Raw genomic sequence first — 18,838 nt, 5'->3', positions numbered from 1 at the left:
CAAAGAGCTCTTCTTGTTGTTATGACATCTCAGCACAGATCACAGTGTGGACACATTCAATAACATCTCAGTGACTGTGTTCAGTTATTTTGTGGAAAAACAGAAAACAAATTCAAACATAAACTGAAGTTAAAGTGGTGGACATGAAAAAAGGCTGGCTGCCAGACATCGTGGAAAAGCTTTGTATTTGAATTTATGTGGCTTTGTTAATTTTTATTAACAAAGCCACATAAATGATTTTTGTTAATTTTAATTTTTTTTTACATAAATTTGTCCCAGATTGAAGATGTTGATTTTGCATGCATGCACCTTCTTTTTTAGTAAAAATCCTGAAGTCCTGATCTAAATTTAAAAGGGAGCAGTCAGTCAAAGCTCCCTTTCTCAGTGTGCTGTCAGCATCTGTACATGCAGAAAAGCCTAATCAGAGAGATACCAGTAAAGTGCATGTAATACTTTAGAGATTTAATGCAGTTTTTAATTGGATAGAGGCCCATTATTTTTCAATACAGAAGGGGCACTGAGGCACATAAAGCTCTTGAATATTTTTGCAAATCGTGTTCAACAGCATAATGATTAACCATGGCACTAAATTTGCCTCACAAAATGAAAAGCAAACTTCATGCAAGGCGTAATTTAATTGTTTCCCTTCACATTTTCTGCCTCCCATTGTTAGAAGCTTAACATTTTTAGAGTCTGCTTAACAGCTGCCTTGTGATGCTTGAGCTGCAACAATGTGACTGACAAATGTTTTGAAGTAGCTGCAGACTTCCTAGTGTCTTCGTAGGCAAAGTGTTAGGGAATATTACATCACTTCACATTACATTCAAAGCCTTATTACATAGATTTTGTTTTTTTATTCAAGGCTGCAAAATTCCACAGAATACATCATTCAGCTGCTCCCATACAGCTCACTTAATAATACTAATGATAGTCTAATAATTCTAAATTTACATAACTCCAAATCTGTTCCAGTTACTCTCTGAAACTATTCATAACATTACATAAATATCACAGATGATTTAAAAATAACAAATATATTCCAAAATGGTCTAACTCTGCAAGCAATTTACTTAAATGTTGTCTTAAAACATATATAGGCCAACACCATATGTGATAATACAAAAATATTCCTTTAATGAACTGTTTTTCCTCCAACATATCAGATAATATTTTGTGAGCATTTTGTTCTGGTACAATAAAACATTTCAGCAGTCAGATTTGTAGGTCACATTTCCATTTCAACCTGAGGACAACACTGCCATCTGGGCGACGATTACCGGTAATGCATCCCAAACCCTGCATGTGTGTGCATGAATAGTCGGTATCACAACAGGACTAGAAGCATGTCGATTTACATGCACTGCTAAAACTATTTTTATAATTTTTAATTGATAAATAAGAAAACTAATATAAAAGTTAATACAAAGTAAAAATACAGATAGAACTGCAAATATGTGTACAAGCAACAACGCAGTAGTTACATACAGGTCAAACTACAGTATGGCATGCAGGTCTGGTTAGTTATTATATATACAAGGGCTGCAAAGGTGTATAACTGTGCAAAGAACACTGGAGAAATAGTGTGCACTGCAAATCTAGACAGGTACAATAGATTCAGTACAGAGACAGCAGTATGAATAATGTATAGCATAATGAAGTATTTCTATTTATACGGCCTGCACTGTCAGTGAAAGTGGAAAAGATCTGCACAATAAGCTGATGATTTGGTGAAAGTTTGTATAGGACAATATGTGTGTACTGTATAGTTGTCTATTTGTAACTTTAATAATTACACACTAACTGCAAGGTTGTTCTGCACATTCACATGAAGTGCATTGTCCTGTGGGGCTCTTCTTGTGCCCACTTGTTTTTGTGCACCATGCTCTGTGGCACCTGCCAAACAGGAGAGAGCATCAAATAAGTTGTGGCGGTGGGGTGTACTGATTTTCCCTGTGTGTTTCCTGACTTGGCAGGTGAACAAATCCTGGCGTGGCACTGATTACCTGTTTTAGCCTCACCAGACTGTGAGTAAAGGACCAGTGATTGGTGTGTAGGACAGTACCAGAAGCTCCATGTGGCAGGTTGAACTTCCTCTGGAAGTGCATCATGTACAGTATACTGGGACTTCCTATGACTGTCTCCCATTTTAGGCCACAGAAACCTGAAAATGTTGGTTATGCGAGGAGTGGGTGGTGATAAAGGACAGGGCCATTGCAAGTCCACTATTATCTCCATAGTTTTGAGCCCATTCATGTTGTGATCCCACCAGAGGGATGGCTGATGGACATCAGGAGGTAGAATGGTCATCACAGATGAGGTCAAAAAGCATTTTATAACGTGTTTGACACAAGATGCGGCGCAGTGGGGTGAATGCATATTGGGGTATTACATGTGCTGACTTAACCTTCCTACCCTGCTGCCTCCTGTCTGTCAGCCAGCCAGTGGTGCTCATTGACAAATGGAGGCAGGCGGACTGAATGAGGTGAGTTTAGTGTGGGTGTTGTGGGTGAGTGTGTTGTTAGCTCAGAATGTAACAAGTTAGATTAGGTAAGTGGTGTAATGTTTAACACAGGTCATCCTTTTTTCTAAGTTGCTCCATTTATCCACATTGATTTCCTTTAACTCTGTATCTCCTTATTGCTTGTACAAACTGTACATGTCTACTGGGCATTAAGAAAAGGCTACATCATGTTAAATCAAGTTGGACAAAAGAAAATAGAGTGAAAATAGAATGCCTTTTAGTTTGACAAATAAATGAGAAAAAGGAGAAACCACTAAGAGAAAATAATTTAAAATAATTAAAACAGTGACAGAGATGACAAAACAACACATTTTCTCTTGTCAGATTTGTATCTTTAATGCTGAAGCTGCTGTATGGTGTGTGTGTGTGTGTGTGTGTGTGTGTGTGAGAAGTTTAGTGCAAACATGATAAACACGCCTCATCGTACCTGAGTAAAGACTGCTGATAATCTGCCTCAGCATTATCTCATGTCACTTCTAATACCAGAGGTTTACCATGTCAACACTAAAAGCTGTACTGAGTGAATTTAACTTCAGTGGAAAAGAAACTGACATCTGCATTGGTTTGTAGTGCTGGTAGAGGAAATAAAGTGATAATAGCAGCCTCCCTCTAAATCCAGCGGAATGGCAACTTTCCTCATTCAACAACACAGACACTTCTGAGGAGATGCCATTGCTGCCTCATTGGTTTTTTCACTCCCTCTGATTACTCCTCTCATCTTATGTAAATCCTCTTAAGTCACATGTTATTGTTTATTGCAACTGTGAAGGTTAGGTGTTCCTAAGCCCTGTGCATGCGCTTATCTCACCAGCGCATGCATCTTTGTCTCTCCAATGTGTCTTGTTTTTGTAATACACTAATGGATGAGGAAAGTTGTGTGGACTGATGCGGTGCAGACAACCAGTGCACTGCAGTAAAATGCTAATCTCTCCCAGTGGCTAACAACTCCTCATGAAAGAGAGGCAGTTGCATGCTCCAGGGATATCACAGCATTATCAGAGGCCTTCTGCAGTTTGAGGGATTTTTTTATTTTTAAATAAGTAAATATAAACATTTCCAAAACACTTCTTTGACTGGTCAGCTTAGGTTCTGTGGAGTGATTTCAAGTTAGTAGTTTGTCACTGTGTTGCTGGTTAATGAGTGGATTAATGATCCACGATGTTATTGTCAGAGCTACGCTACCCGTTGGAATTAATTTCACTACTTTGGGACTGTATGTGGTCATATGGGGATAGACGTAACAACCACTGGTTGGATTTATCGACTTTGAAGCTACTTGAAAGGGAATGATGTTTCCACTACTTGGTGGGACTTAACATTGAGTTTAAAAAACACATCTTGCATGTCTGTTAATGCCTTGTTTTTGTAATGTTAGAGAGAATTGTTTTAAGGCTGGAGAAGTTACTATGTCTGCATTATGCCAGTTAAAATACCCGCTTTGTTTAGAGTGTTACACAACTTTATTCATCAGTGCATGTATTGTTGTTTACCTATCTATGGATGAGAAATTCAAATGAATTAATGCTGTTGCAGTTCATTGTGCTGTCCAATTTCAATGCAACACTGGCAGCAGGAGTTGTATGAGTTCATGCACTATCCTTTCATATTTAAGAGGACGCGCATTCTGAAATACGGTAATTACAGACTGTTTTGAGTTATGAGGGGTGAAAGGGTAAGTGAAACACAAACTTTCAGTGACTTTCCATAAACTGTGGATATGTGAACTTTTCTGATGTGAGTGATTTAAGGTATGGCAGAATTTACCCATGAAAAACTGAATTTTTGTTTATAATGTTGTAAGCATCTGTATTTTTGAGATGTTTCCTCTTTCTTTGTCTCATTTCCTGTATCCTCCATTTTTGTAGTTCATAAATGAGAAAAGACTACACATCCCTTGCCCCATGTTTTGTCAGAGAGTTTTGATTTAGGGCTAATTACTGGGGTGTCAGTATATACCCTGAACATGTACCTAAGTGTTCGTTCATTCTTTCTGAAGGTCTAGCATCAAAACCCTGCATAAAATGAACTACTGCGCCAAATTTATTTTCATCTAATTGTGCATGTGCAGTATGAAATCAAAGGATGAAAGTGTCATTGTTTGGACGGCGTGGCCGGTTTTGGTGCCTTTATTTTCCTGATGTATTTCCAGTTCTAACAGTTCACCTGCCCCAGCTTTACCACCGATTAATTAACTTTCATTATATTCACCCATGCCTCATTATCTCCGGTCTCCAGCCCATATATACTCCTTCCTTCCCTTCAATTGATCGCTCGTTCATTACGTTACATGTCCTGAGGTTACTCCACGCAATTCCTTTGTCCAGTCCTGCTGCTACTCGTTCTTGTTTTGTTTGCCTGCTGCAGAGCGTGTGCCCCCCTGTGTGTAGTTACCTGACTGCCAGCACCGCTGTGTGTAGTTACCTGACTGCCAGCACCGCTGTGTGTGTATTGACCTGACTGCCCCCTACCACGCGCACTCACCTGATTGTGTCCCCTAGTCCTCTGCTCCTCCTGGTTCTTCACCTTGGTCCTGTTGGTTCCTCGCCCTGGTTCTTCCCATGATCCTCCTGACTTCTCACCTACCTGTCCTGGTCCTCTGGTTGTCCTGGTTCATGCTGCTCTCCTGCCTGCTCACTGCACCCACTGGTCCTCCCGTTACCTGCTGTCACTAGTCAGTTCCCCTGCACGTCCTAATCTTCTGGTCCTCCGGTTACCTGCTACCTGCCTGTCCTGGTTCCTTGCCCCAGCCCTCCTGGTTCTAGTTGTCCTCCTGTTGTCGCATCTGTCCTTTCTGATCCCCTAGGCCTCCTGGCTCCACGCCCCGATGCTTCTGGTCTCTCAATCTGGTCTTCTGTTGCTTCTGGTCCTTACCTGCTCCTCATCCAGTCCATTCAGTCCTGTATCAGCTCTCCAACCACGCTCTCCTGCTAGCCTGAGTCTGCCATTGCCTTTGAGTTTCCACTGTCTGTTTGCCTTGGTCAATAAACTCCTTTTTGTTATTACGCCTCTTCTGTCCATGTTGTCTGCATATTGGGTTCAAATCTTCCACGCAACCTAACAGAAAGGCTCAAACACATTATTGTAACTTCCTAAAGTTCATAGTTTTAATATATTAATTTAAAGATGGTTGTACATTTTGTTGCTGTTCATTTGTCACCAGTACACAACGGATCACATAGACTAATGTGGCCTGAGGTTGGATTCAACTTCTTGGAATGCTAATGATAATACCATTACCATACATGCTCCCTTTAGGCAATATTATCAGGAAACAATATAAATTTCCATTGCTATGCAGATGATGCTCAGTTATATTAATCTATGAATCAGATCAGTTGGTCAAACTTGGTCTTAAAGACAAAGGCCTGGATGACAACAAAACTGAAGCTATTGTAATTAGGCCTGAAAATCTTTGAAATTTGCTATCTAACCATATAGTTACTCTAGATGACATATGCCTGTACTGTGGTGACCAGGATATGTCATTTAAATCACACATAAACCAGGTCTCTAGAACTGCCTTCTTTCACTTGTGCAATTTCACCAAAATCAGGAGCAAAGTGATGCTGAAAAACTGGTCCATGCATTTGTTACTTCCAGGCTGGACTACTGTAACTCTTTACTATCAGGATGTCCCAATAATTCCCTAAAAATCCTCCAGTTAATCCAAAATGCTGCAGCCAGAGTACTGACAGGAACTAGCAAAAGAGATCACATCTCTTCCATTATTAGCTTCTCTCCACTGGCTCCCTGTAAAATTCAAAATAGAATTTAAAATCCTTCTCCCAACATACAAAGCCCTTAATGACAAGGCTCCATCATATCTTAAAGACCTCGTAGAGCCTTATCATCACAAGAGAGCACTTCGCTCTCAGAGTGCAGGTTTACTTGTGGTTCCTAGAGTCCACAGAAGCAGAATGGGAGGCAGAGCCTTTAGCTATCAAGCTCCTCTCCTATGGAACCAACTCCCAGTCTCAGTTCAGAAGGCAGACACCCTCTCTACCTTTAAGATTAGACTTAAGACTTTCCTTTTTGATAAAGCTTAAAGTCAGGGTGTTGTGCTTTAGCGTCACTTCCTCTATTTGTGTTTGCGTTCACCCCGTCTCTCCCCACTCTTTAATCTAATCAGCCATCATTCCACTCACCTGTCACTTATTATGTCTTGGTCCTGCCATGTATATATACACCCTGTTTTCTGCTCATTCCCTGCTGGTTCATTGCCAATTACAGATCCTGACGTGCACACCTAGATATTCGCCCAGCTCCTGCCATTTCTACTGGACTTCTTTACTGTTTACGTTGACATGCTCCAAGTGTCCTCCATGTTTCCCAGTTTGTTTTCTATTTTTTTCCTGCTCTGAGTATTTAGTTGTTTTTGAGTTCTTGTCCCCACTTCATGTGCTGCACCCTGCTTCTTGTCCTTCGCCGTCGTAACCTACTTACCTGCTACACGGCAGAGCAAGTGTACTCTGTTTACCTGAGGGCCACTGTTACTCTGCTTACCTGTCTGCCCTCCTGTCGCCTCACCTGCCCATTCTCTGGTTGCTGCGTCCCTCCTTTCATCTCGCCTGCTGCCAGCTCACCTGCCTGTCCCCAGGTACCTGTGTCCCTCCTATTGGCTCACCTGACTGCCCTCTGGTTCCTGTGTCCCTCCTGCTGCCTCACCTCCTGTCGTCTCACCTGCCCATCCTCCTGGTTCCCATTCTCCTGGTTCCTTGCCTTACCGGTCCTCTGTTTCCTGCTGCACCTCCTGCCAGCCCTGAGCCTGCTAGACTTCCTGCCACCACTCAGCATTCATTATTCAATAAACTGCTTTATATAGTTCCTGCTCCCTTATTGTTTGTATCTGCATCTTGGGTCCACACCACACACCCACCATAACACAGGGCTGACTTTCTGTGGGTATCTCTGGCTCTGGAGCTCTATGTTTCTGATGAGCAGTCACCAGCCACATCAACCTGCCCCATGTGTGATTGTTTGTTGCTGTGATTGTTGTGTCTTGTTTCTTTTCTTTTCTTTTCTCTCTCCTCTATCCACTCACCCCAACTAGTTGAGGCAGAAGGTAGCCCATCAAGAGCCAGGGTCTATCAGAGGTTTCTTCCATTAAAGGGAGTTTTTCTTCCCCGCTGTCTCCAAGTGCTTGCTCAAGAGGGATTTGTTGGGTTGTTCCTCAATAATAATAATAAATTGTGGTGACTTTTGTTGTGATTTGGCACTATAAAAATTAAAACTGAATTGAATTAAACCTCCTCGGAAACGATGAAATGAGCCAATGACATACAGACCTAAAGGGGCTAAGTATAACCATGATACAATGTAACTCTAAAGCTCTGTCACCTCAAAGCAAGAAGGTTCCAAGTTCAAGTCCTGGCCAACCTGGGGCCATTCTGTGTTCTTACTGTGCATGTTTGGGTTCTCTCTAGGTACTCCAGCTTACTCCCATAGTCCAAATTGCACATAAGAGTGAGTATGTGTTGTTATTTGTAGCCCTGTGATACACTGGTGACCTGTCCAGGGTGTACCCTGTCTCTCGCTCAATGTCAAATAGAATTGGCACCAACCCCCCCTTAACCCTATACAGGAATAAGCGATAAAGATAGTGGACGGATGGATAACTCGAAAGCTTAATCATTTCTCTCTGTGTGCATAGAAAATGTAAAGGTATGTACGTCACGCCGGGTTGAATGTTGGATTTGGGGCACCATTTTGTGAGGAAGGCATTGTATTTACCTGCATACATACTTGTTTTGCTTGGCTAAAAACTGGTTAATTCATTTAGATCTCACTTTACTGACTGTGGTAATTCAGAAGGTTATCCTTTTTGTGGAAAGGACCTAGACATCTCAACTATGATAAAAGGAAAAATGACTCTGCCCCCTGAGCTCTACTCCTTGTTGTTAAGTCTTGTTTTTTTCAGCGAAGACTCTTAAGGAAGGTTAAACCTTTTTTGTCACATGGAGATCTGGAGAAGGCTATTCATGCATTTATTACTTCACATTTAGATTATTGCAGTGCCTTGTATGTTGGAATACCCCAGACTTTGCTCCAAAAATTACAATTGGGCTTCAGAAATTGGTCCAAAATGCAGCAGCTCGGCTGCTATCCAATGCTCCCAGGTTTGTCCATATCTCCCCGATTCTTCGTGCTCTTCATTGGCTTCCGATCCAATTTAAAATTAAATTTAAGCTCCTATTGTTTGTTTTTAAGGCTATTCAGGGTCTCACCCCATCCTACCTATCTGACCTGCTGTCAGTATCTGTGCCGCGTAGAGCTCTTCACTCCGCTGATCATTTGTGGCTGGCTCCCGCTACAATAAATGGGGTGACTGATCTTTTTCTATCTACAGCCCCAGACTGTGGAATGCTCTTCTGGTAGAATTAAGGGCGCAAAGTGAGCTAGTGGCCTTTAAGTCGGCCTTAAAAACTGACTTTTTTAAGCAGGATTTTGAGACCTAACCTGTTTTACTGTTTAAATTTTAGTCATGGTTAATATTTGTGTTTGCACCTACCTGTATTTTGCTAGTGTTATTGTTTTGTGTGTTTTTACTGTACAGCACTCTGGTGTTCTTGTGAGCTGGACAGCGCTATAGAAATAAAGTTTATTATTATTATTATTATTACTCCTGGCTCTACAAAGGGTGCCTCCCTTTAAAGGTCTTCTGGGCATGTCCATCTGGTAGGAAACACTGGGGCAGATCCAGAACAGGCTGGACAGATTAAATATCTCATCTGTCCTAGAAACATCTCGGAGTCCTGCCAGAGAAGCTGGAACACATTGTCAGGGAGAGAAACATCTGGAGTATCTTACTGAACCTGCTGCTACCGCGACTCAATGCCAGGTAAGGGGTAGTATAAAATAGATGGATGGAATGGATGGTCTACATACACTGCTGCTCTGGCTGTATGACCTGAAAAACTCCCAGACCACATGAAAATAAATTAAAATGACCAATATTCTGTCTAGCTTGTGTTCCTTTGCTATGGACCGACCTAACTTCCCTTCTGTCACTTGTCTAGCTACTCTTTTCAGAGCTTCTAAGGGGGTTTATAGTCTTGGCATAATGGTATATGCTCTGCAATATCAGAAAATAACATTTATTCATTGATTTATCCAATGATGCACGCTCCTGCTGGGAGCTGAAGATTCAGCCCAACTTCAACTGTTTCCCCATTTTCAATGTAGATGTCGCTGATCGCGAAGCAATTCTCATTCACAACTTTACCTCCTTTTATCAGGATCCCACTGCACTGGGCTTCATTCCGGCGATGCACAACTGAAAGAGGGTTTAAAATGTGTAAAAAAAAAAAATAAATAAAGCCCTCTTAAAAGCTCTAAAAAGAGCAGCTAGGCAAGTGACAGAAGGTAAGTCAGGTCAGTCCATAGCAAAGGAACACAAGCTAGAGAGAATACTGGTCATTTTAATTTATTTTCTTGTAGTCTGGGAGTTTTTCAGGTCATACTGCCAGAGCGGAAGTGCATGTAGACCATCCATTCCATTCATCTATTTTCTATGGCTTACCCGGTATCGGGTCACAGTGGCAGCAGGTTCAGTAAGATACTCCAGATGTCCCTCTCCCTGCTTCTTTGGAATGAATCAGAAGCCTTTCCAGGCCAGATGAGATATTTAATCTGTCCAGTGCGTTCTAGGACTGCAGGGTGTCTCCTACCAGATGCTCACGTGGGTTCTCTCCGGGTGCTCCGGCTTCCTCCCATTGTCCAAAGACATGCAGCTTAGGTTAATTGGCGAGTCTAAACTGCCCATAAGAGTGAATATGTGTGTGTGTGGTTGAAAAAGGTTTTTAGGTCGAAGATGTGTCACCTCTCATCCAAGAGGCTTCATCAATTCTGCCAGACTAGTGTTGAGTTTGAGATATTTATCGCCATTGGTGGTGGTTCAGTCCCGTGGTGCCCAACAATGTCCCCTAATGACTGAGTCGTTATAGCGCAGTATCGGTGAGTGTCGTTACTTGTCTTTGAATCCTCACTTATGGACCGATGCCTATTGTCCTGGTGGGCATGTTTTGGCAGAGATCTCAAAACAGGATCGTAGATGGAAGACAAGTTGTGTCTTAGTCCACCACCCCTATTTAATGAGGGGTGTTCTGTTTTTACAAAAATAGCTTCCTTAACTCCTCTCAAACCAGCGATGTTCTCTGGAGAGGATGTGGACTTCACTGTCCTCAAAAGAATGTCCTTTTGTCCTTCAGGTGGAGGTGGACTGCTGATTCTGGTCCACTGGAAGTCGTTACACTCCTGACTACACTTAATTGCATACACCACATCACTCTGTTTATGTCTGGGTGTTTTGTCCTTCAGGTGGAGCAGTCTCTGCCGCAGGGTGTTCCCTGTTTTAAAGTTAACTGTGTTAATGGGGGTTGTGAAAGATCCTTTTTAACTTCTCTGAAAACCCAGCCACATAAGGGATGACAGTGTTATCCCTTCTTGTTTCCGATTTCTCCCTGTTGGTGTTGGGTCTCTTCCTAGCTTTGGTGAAAGCCCACTTAGGGTATTGTTAGGTAATTTTTTAGTCAGATAGATATTGGTTAGATATTTGTTGTATTAGGTATGTTTAGTGGAGCCAGGGTAGCTAGCTCAGGCTGTTAAATGCTTAGTCATTCTCATGAGTTTTTGCAGGGTGCATATGGTCAAGGATAACTAAATAGAAAAAGTTTGCAGGCAGGAGGATATTGTTATTATTATTATGATATGTGTAACCGTAATGGTAATCATAATATTTTCTTATGTGTAATGTCATGACATGTCACTAAATGTCATGTCAGAATGTTCTTAGATACACACCACTAATCAACAGCCACACACATTGATTTTCTTCATGTTTTGACTACTGTTATGGTCAGCTGCAAAGCTGGCATATCAGGTGACGTCACGGTTTGACGTTCCTGTGTAGTATGAGCTAGCCCAACCAAGTGATAATATTGTATAGGCATTATGGTTCAGGGTCTTTCATACTTGATTCTGCCTGTGTGCAGGATTGGAGGTGGAAGAGATCTGGACGTGTAATGTTAATTTTACCTGTGATTCTTTGAATAAACCAGCACGGTTATTTTTTATATAATCCAAGTGGTCTGCTTCGTCTCTGGGAGTTCCTGGTTAAAAAGAGCCGGAAGACGCTTACAACAAAAATAGCTTTTAGTATCTACAAGTTTGATTGAAATATTCCAAATGAATCACACAGGACTTAACATACACAACTCTCTGTTAAGAATAAAAAGCACCAAGGATTTGTATTTATACTCTGTTAAAGGAACAAGGAGATATGGTAATCTTGTTTATTTCCCCAACCCTTAATTGTCTTCCAGGTCAAGAAAGAGATGGAGACTCTGACCAGAGAGAAAGGAGTGAATTCTTTCAAGATGTTCATGGCCTATAAAGACATGTTCATGCTGCAAGACTCTGAGCTTTATGCTGTGTTCTCCCAGTGTAAGGAGATTGGAGCTATAGCTCAGGTGCATGCTGAGAATGGAGACCTGATTGCAGAGGTTAGTATTAGCTAATATGCCATGTTTATGAAGTGTTTCCTCGCTTGGACTAGAGCAAACTGTGACCACAACAGTAACTGAAAATTCGGTATTAGTTGATAATAGCAATTCAGAATTTGCCTTTTGAAATAAGTGTTTCTGACAAATCTGAATGACTAGTCATGTTAGCTCAGGTGGTTCAAGGTCCACTGACATTGTTTGTTGTATTTTAGCAATAAAAGCAAATGTTTAGAAAGGCAACAAGATGAGACCTAGATCCAACAGAAGCTGTCACCCTGTCAAGTGTTTGTCTACTGCAGAAAACCTTTAACCTGCAGAATTTAGGATTGTCACAAGTGTAGACCTGTTTCATCACAGATACTGGGACATGTCCATGCCGCTGGCTGTGTTAAAGCACCAGTGTAATAAGTAACCCACTCAGTGCCTCATCATTAATGTTATTAGGCACACCTGTGCTTTGCCTGCTACAGTGTGACAGTTCAAATGTCTGCTGTGGTAAAGGCCTATTATTTCTCTTATGTGTTTGTATTTTCAGATACAACTTTCTTTAAATGTCATGGCAACATTTCACCACGAGGGGGCAGCAAATACTAGAAAAGAAGTTTGTGGCTCTTGTAGAGAGCACATTGAGTCCTGATTCTGGGAAATGTCTCCACGTCTAACAAACGCTTATATGGACTGTTAAGCCGTTTTAGACACTGCTTTAACTTGTTGCACATATTCTCACTGTTCTTTGCAACATTATTTAAGGGCACATTTATATTTTTAATTGATACTGAATTTCACTTGTGCTTCTTCTGTTGGTATACTGTATTTTAAGCACAACCATTGCAGACTCACTCTTTACCCATCCATCCCCTCAGGGCTTAGACAGCAAATGTTTTGTGTTATCCTTTCATCTCGGTTGACCTTTCTCCTGCCTTGTGGTTCCCCGTCCCCAACAGGGGGCTAGGAAGATGCTGTCTTTGGGCATTACGGGGCCTGAGGGCCATGCACTGTGTCGGCCAGAGGAGGTAGAGGCTGAGGCCACCCAGAGAGCCATCACCATCGCGCACTCTGTCAACTGCCCGCTGTATGTGGTCCACGTCATGAGCAAATCTGCTGCCAAGGTGGTGGCTAATGCACGCAGAGAGGGTGAGTGTGGGCTTGCTGCCATCTGCTGTTGAAATACAGCAGGGCAAGTTTGCCAGATGATGGCTTTGTGTGTGACACCGTTTTTTAGTTTGTATTAGCATTCTTCAACGTGGTCTTGTAAAGACCAGAGCCAGTATCAGTACTCATGTTTGTACAGAGTTTTCAGTGCCTTTTTATGTGGCATGGCTAAAAGTTAAATTATTCAGCATTTTGCCTCAATTTCAATCCTTGTCTTGGTAAAACATCATCTGAAACAGTACAAAAACAAATTCCTAACAACTAATGTTTCCCCTCTCTCTCTTTACAGGCCGTGTGGTGTTTGGGGAGCCCATTGCAGCCGCGCTGGGCACAGATGGTACCCACCTTTGGGACAAAGACTGGGCCCATGCTGCTGGCTTTGTCTTGAGTCCTCCCCTAAGACCTGATCCTAGCACCCCTGATTACCTTATGGACCTGCTGGCCAAGTACGAACTGAAAGTGTAGAAGAAGCCATAGTGATAACAAACCCAAACAAACATGACTTAATAGTGTTTTTTTTGTGTGTGTAGAATGTTGATAGAAGAAATGACACTGAAGCACAAATGTACGATACAATTAGAAAAGCAACATTTATTGCAGCATTGGTTTTCTCATTTAAAAATGTATTTTTCTCTCTAGTGATGATCTCAGTGTGACAGGGACGGACAACTGCACTTTCTGTGTGTGCCAGAAGGCCCTGGGCAAAGACGATTTCACCAAGATCCCTAACGGGGTGAATGGTGTGGAGGACAGGATGTCTGTGATCTGGGAGAAAGGAGTGGTATGTCCTAATGATAAAACTGCTCTTTATCAAATATTGCTCATTATGTGCTCTGTCATATCTGCTGTTAAGATCTGTTATACAGCTACATGTAATTACAGCTTGGAGTGAAGTAGCAGTTAGCTATCAAAGAAGGTACTAAATAACAACGCAACCACAAATTTATTTTTGATTTTCAACCTAAAAGTCCCTATTTGCATGTATCTTATGTCAGCGTGACACTTCTTATTGTGATGCTTATTCAAGGCTGATTACTCATTGTGTGCAGAGGCCTCATTTTGGAATAATATGAATCTCGTTAGATTATGTTGCCCTTTGTCACCGATTCTGTTCATTATTTTTATGGATAGAATTTCTAGGCACAGCCAGGGAATGGAGGGTGTCTGTTTTGGTGGCCGAAGAATCTCATCTCTGCTTTTTGCGGATGATGTGGTCCTATACTGGCTTCATCAGTTCAAGACCTACAGCGTGCACTGGAGGGGTTTGCAGCCAAGTTTGAAGCGGAGGGCATGAGGAAAAGACACTGAAGCACAAATGTACGATACAACTAGAAAAGTAACATTTATTGCAGCATTGGTTTTCTCATTTAAGTATCTTGGGGTCTTGTTCATGAGTGAGGGACAAATGGAGGTTGACAGACGGATGGGTGCGGCGTCCACAGTAATGTGGTCTCTGTACCGGTTCATTGTGGTGAAGAAGGAACTGAGCTTAGTAAGCTTTTTCCAGAAAAGAGAAGTTGAAACGCTCAATTTACCGGTTGATCTACGTTCCTACCTTCACCTATGGCCATGAACTTTGGATCATAACCGAAAGAATGAGATTGCGGACACAAGCAGTGGAAATTAGTTTCCCCCGGAGAATGGCCGGGGCACCCTTAGGGATAGGGTGCGGAGATCAGTCACCCGTGAGGAGCTTGGAGTAGGAGGAGCTCCTCCATGTTAAGAAGAATCAGTTGAGGTGGTTTGGGCACCTGTTTAGGATGCCCTCTGGACGCCTCCCTGGGGAGGTATTCCAGGCATGTCTCTCCGGGAGAAGGCCTCAGTGGGAGAAACTATGTCTCCTGGCTGGCCTGGGAATGCCTTGGGGTTTCTCCTGAGGAGCTAGAGGCGGTGTGTGGGGAGAGGGAAGTCTGGGAGGCTCTGTTCGGACTACTGTCCCCGTGACCCGGTCTCAGATGAAGCAGACAAAGATGGATGGATGAATTGTGCAGGGACAAATCAGTTAAAATCATAAAGCTTCTATGGGGCCCTCCTTTGCTGATATAAAGTCAAAAATATTTACACAGTAGTAAGCGGGGGCCCATGTACAATTTTACCTCCCTAGAGGGCCATGTACATGAAATTATATAAGTTTAATGTCAGGCTAAGGATGGATTTACCTTTTTTGAACACATGAAATGTAATTGGCCTACTGTTCTCATCCTTATTTTAGCACAAATACAAATATTTCGGGTTTCCTACAGTACAAACAGAAAAGGCAATAAACTCTTGGAGCTGCAAAGTGCCGACATTGCATTTTCTTGCAATTGTTGTGAGGACAGTGTTTTAGCCTGACCACCCCAAGGCCACTGGAAAGATTTACCACGTACAACAATGGTTACAAATCTCTCATTAGATAATATTCTGGCAGGAATGAGTTGCTTGTTGCACAGTTTGTGCACTGACCTTTTGTCCACCGTTTCTGTTCTTTGTTGTCATCCACCGTGGCCCCCTTATTGAAATCAGATGCTTTGTGTGTTTTTCTTCTTTCCCCTTAGCACAGCGGCAAAATGGACGAGAATCGATTTGTAGCTGTCACCAGCAGCAGCGCAGCAAAAATCTTCAACTTCTACCCGCAGAAAGGCTGTATTGCCAAGAACTCAGATGCTGACGTGGTAATATGGGACCCCAAGTTGACAAGGTGAGGACCCCAATTCAGGCCATTGGAGCAAATCGGGAGAAAGCTTTTGAAATACATCAGGGAAGGAAAGGTACTGGGAAATGTGTGTGTACAGTTTAAAACATAAAGGACGCTAATGCACATTCTGAATGGTCTACAGTTGTACCAGCACTATCAGCAGCTTCAGCTGCAGATGGTGCTGCTGAAACATTGGGCCAAACTTGAAAGCTTGTCTTCAGGGTGTCAAGCATTCAGTTAAATAAGATAAGGATTTAGCAGTAAAGCATGCAGGCTATAGATACAGGCAATTAAAAAGAGAAATGATACATCTTTCATCTTGTGCCACCTCAACACACACACACACATACTAACCCACCACGTAAGCTGATTACGTCTGTGCTCCATCCAGAAGTCAGGGTATGTCATCACTTATCTACAGCTGCAAATTAACACATAACACAATTTACATATGAATCACCCCCATCAGTCAGTTAAAAGACTGCTGGAAAGATGAAGTCTTTTCTATGTTTGGTTATTTGGGAGGGGGATTTTAGCACACTTACATAAGCACACAACATCAGTGAGACAATGCTGATGGGTCATGGTGAGGATCTTAAAGATGACAAATATTTCACATGGGATCTAAATCAATCTTTATAATACAGTGCACAGTATTGAGACTATTTTCAGTAGCAGGCTCAAAATATCCTAACTGAGCATGTCGTTTTCTTTCTTTGTGTTTTCTTATTATCCTAACAAAGTCCCAGATACAGAGTGGAGGACAGTGTGCAGCACTGTTGAGCACACGCACACACGCAGGCACGGGGGGCAGTTTGTATTCCAGTAGACTGTAGCGTCCTCAGACTTAACCTGGACTAGCACTGTACTGCTGTGCTTGCTGGAGAATCTGGATCCTTAGGGAATTCACTAACCTCTGATATGAACTGGAGAGGAACACATTACACACCAGTGAAATTTGTTTCAAGGTTCAGTGTGCAGCACTGTTGAGCACATGCACACACGCAGGCATGGGGGGCAGTTTGTATTCCAGTAGCTTGTCTACTGTAGCGTACTCAGACTTAGCCTGGACTAGCACTGTACTGCTGTGCTTGCTGGAGAATCTGGCTCCTTATGGAATTCACAAACCGCTGATATGAACTGGAGAGGAACACATTACACACCAGTGAAATTTGTTCTAATACATTCACAGGTAACACAGGAAAAGTTTGCTGCAGACTGAGACCTTGACTATTATTACTGTGGAGAGGAGCTAACAGCAATTTGATGCTCAGGCCTGTGTGTTTTGTCTTTACAGTGTGTGCATGTCTGTGGATGTTATAATGCCTTTCAAGCATGAGAGCACCTCATGTTTGATTTCTACTGCTGTGAATTCATCTGTGAAACTGCATAATTAATTACCCTCAGCACAAGTGTCACATCATCACATCCGGGACCAGGGGCTACAAAGAGTTGCATAACTAGGAACACCTAGCAAGCTTAGTCAGCTGCCTTGTGGTCTACTTGAATAATGAAGACACATCTTGTTTTTGTCAGTGCACACTACACATGGTGCCTGCTTTTACAAATCAGCGTATGTGAATGGATGAAAACACATGGTGCCTGCTTTTACAAATCAGCTTATGTGAATGGAGGCCACAAAAAAAGTCAATGTTTCATGATTTCATGGAACTGGGTGAGTCAGACTCATTTCACTGTTTCCTTTTTATTCAGTTTTTCAGTCAGATGTGATTTATTTGTGAGACAGCAGAGAATTTGATTATTTGGTTATGAAGTGTTGTAATGGCCTTTTCTCTAAAACATTTCTAAATATTTGCAGAAAGCTTCTCTAATAGGACTGTGCTTCAAGCTGCTTTAATGGTGATTTGAAGTGGTATCACTTGAGTTGAAGTCCCCTTATTTACAATTTAGAAGCAGAACATAAACAATTAATGTAAAAATAGGTCTTCATAGGGAAAGTTATTTTTTGTCAGATAGTGTCCATGAGTAAACACTAAACATATCCTTATAGCTGGGTCCTATTACATTATAGTGAGTTATAAACCATTTATTAAAAGCTTTAAATATTAAATAAGGGCTCTGTTCCCTTCATTTCTACAGTATAGCATGTTTTAGCATTTTCATCTGTCACGCACGAAACCTCAGACACAGAATTAGTGACAGCTAGAAAACACTGTTCAGTATTTAGCAGCTAAATTCAAATTCAGATTTATTAGTATAGCACCAAATCACAACAAATGTCATCTCAGGACACTTTACAAAGTAAGGTCTAGACCTTACTATTATCATTATTATTATATTTAGTTATATCATGGGGTCCCCAGCAGCCTAGGCCTATAGCAGCAATGTCCAAACTCTCAAGGTGAGACTGCAGCTGCGTAAGAACCACTTTTTCCATTACTTTAGCTCAAAAAGGCAGTAATGAAATAGGCCAAAAGTTAGCCGGATCAGCTGGATCGAGATTTGTCTGTGGTCTTATTAAAGAGACGGTGTTTTTAGTATCCTGGGCAATTTAATTGAGTTCACCCACGACATTATCGGCAACTTCATGCTCCGATCCCTAACAGAGAGGAGAGCGGAGGAGAGGGAAGGAGAGGAGGACAGAGGAAGACAGGAGAGAAACATAGAGCATCATGCCCCCCCCATGCCTATAGCAGCATAAATCAAATCAAATTTTATTTGTATAGCGCCAAATCACATGTCATTTCAGGACACTTTATAAAGTAAGGTCTAGACCTTACTGTTATCACTATTATTACAGAGGGAAAATCCAACAAATCCCCCTTGAGCAAGCACTTGGTGACAGTGGGGAGGAAAAACTCCCTTTAACGGAAGAAACCTCCGACAGACCCCGGCTCTTGGTGGGCGGCCTTCTGCCTCGACCAGTTGGGGTGAGTGGATAGAGGAGAGACAAAAGAAGAAAAGCAACAAGACACAACAATCAAACACTGATCAGGTCGATGTGGCTGGTGACTGCTCGTCAGAGAC

The 18,838-nt window shown here is 42.0% G+C and overlaps 1 protein-coding gene across 1 annotated transcript in view; it reads left to right on the top strand.

Annotated features, from left to right (window-relative positions):
* The first annotated feature begins 11,845 nt into the window (after positions 1-11,845).
* The window catches only part of dpys (dihydropyrimidinase), a 13,832-nt gene continuing 6,839 nt past the window's right edge, over positions 11,846-18,838 (top strand). The window contains exons 1-5 of the mRNA XM_020611660.1: positions 11,846-12,021; positions 12,966-13,155; positions 13,463-13,619; positions 13,813-13,954; positions 15,711-15,853. Coding sequence (XP_020467316.1) covers positions 11,854-12,021; positions 12,966-13,155; positions 13,463-13,619; positions 13,813-13,954; positions 15,711-15,853 — 800 coding nt within the window. The 5' untranslated portion in view covers positions 11,846-11,853. The remainder of the gene's footprint in view (positions 12,022-12,965; positions 13,156-13,462; positions 13,620-13,812; positions 13,955-15,710; positions 15,854-18,838) is intronic.

This window comes from Monopterus albus, unplaced genomic scaffold (genome assembly GCF_001952655.1).
Source record: "Monopterus albus unplaced genomic scaffold, M_albus_1.0 scaffold116.1, whole genome shotgun sequence".
Classification (NCBI taxonomy): domain Eukaryota; kingdom Metazoa; phylum Chordata; class Actinopteri; order Synbranchiformes; family Synbranchidae; genus Monopterus; species Monopterus albus.
The sequence above is the reverse complement of the archived record's forward strand: the minus strand, read 5'-3'. Positions and strand labels throughout refer to the sequence as shown.